Below are 1423 nucleotides of genomic sequence, written 5' to 3' on the forward strand. Positions count from 1 at the left end.
TTCCTTTCTTTATTAGTTGACGCTAATCTTTAATATTTTCTTAGGTGGTGGGGAATCTCAAGAATACACACTTGCTCTGTCTGTGAAGAATCCCAACACAAATGTTTTGTGCCCTGAATTCAAAGGTAGTATAATGAGGAAGAGATTTCTTCTAAGGGGAGGTTTTGTTTTATTCTTCTCTAATGGGCAAAAAATGAGAAATATGATTTATACATCTCAAAATATGTGAATTCTACGTAGTTGTGAGAGATCCACATAAATTGTAAGTTCAAATATAACAAGTGGGTATCAGGAGCAAAGCATTTGGATTTTAGCCATAAGGTTCCACTAACTCTTCAGGAAAGCATGCAGATTCATAATTGGTTTAGGTTTACCAGTTTTGGCATTGGAAGAGTGGATTAGGTGGCCAAAACCATTAACAATGAGGAGCAAGTTTATCTCACCTATTGAAGTATTAAAGTGATCTTTATAGAAAGTAGAAACCAAATTCAAACCCCAACTCCAATCTCGTTGGTGCAAGATGCTTCCTAGAGTCATATTTTGCACAACAGTTTCCTTGGCCATACTGGCAGTCATTCTCTTGGCTTTGCTTTCTCCCATGTCCCACAAAAAGCCATCAAAGAATAACACAAAACCACCTTGGCTAGCTTTGTCTTTGTACATACAACAACCACAAGTTGCAAGCTCCAACACTCAACCCGTGACAAAATCAGATGATGCTGAAGCCTTTATTTTCCATCGTATGCTAACAGAGGGACCAGAAAACACTTCCAGGGTTGTGGGAAAAGCCCAGGGCTTCATAGTTCCCGTGGAACAGTTTGCACAGTCGGCTTTCAATATCATATATCTGAGCTTTGACACTAAAGAGTATTCAGGTAGCCTTGGTGTTGAGGCCAAGCATGTTGCTCATAAGGACAGAGAAGAACTCACTGTGGTAGGTGGAACTGGGTCTTTTGCTTTTGCACGTGGGTTTGCTGTTTTTGCACATGCTGATCATACCCAATTACCAACTGATGTGGATGCATCAACTTACCACGTAAAACTTCAACTTAGATTTCCTAATCGATCACAGATAATACCATGATGACTTTTCTTTCATTTTTTTTTTCTTGTTTAAAAGGAAGAGACTGATAGTGTCTTGGAGGTCGAATAATACCAAAATTCTCTCTGCTTGATGGTGGAAACGTTACTGCCTTGCTTTATTTTTTTTGTTTGTAGTACATTGCAGTTCTTTCTTGAGAGGAGAAAGTCCAAAATCTAAAACTATTTCAGAGGAAGGTTGATTCCTGTTTGTACAACATACATGTTGAGACAATTATGACACGTTGGGTCTGATAATTACTTACTTAGGCCCACTTCTTGTGACTCTCATGTTTAGCACCAATTGTCATTGTACAAGCTCTTTATATTGAAATCATGTCCA

At 38.4% G+C, this 1423-nt stretch overlaps 1 protein-coding gene across 1 annotated transcript; it reads left to right on the plus strand.

Annotated features, from left to right (window-relative positions):
* Positions 1 to 411: 411 nt before the first annotated feature.
* LOC112017181 (dirigent protein 8) lies at positions 412 to 1423 on the plus strand. Its single transcript, XM_024049638.2, has one exon. The coding sequence runs from the start codon at positions 521 to 523 to the stop codon at positions 1082 to 1084; it is 564 nt and encodes a 187-aa protein (XP_023905406.2). The 5' UTR covers positions 412 to 520; the 3' UTR covers positions 1085 to 1423.

The sequence above is a fragment of the Quercus suber genome, unplaced genomic scaffold (assembly GCF_002906115.3).
Source record: "Quercus suber isolate HL8 unplaced genomic scaffold, Cork oak 2.0 scaffold_52, whole genome shotgun sequence".
NCBI classification, from domain to species: Eukaryota; Viridiplantae; Streptophyta; class Magnoliopsida; order Fagales; family Fagaceae; genus Quercus; species Quercus suber.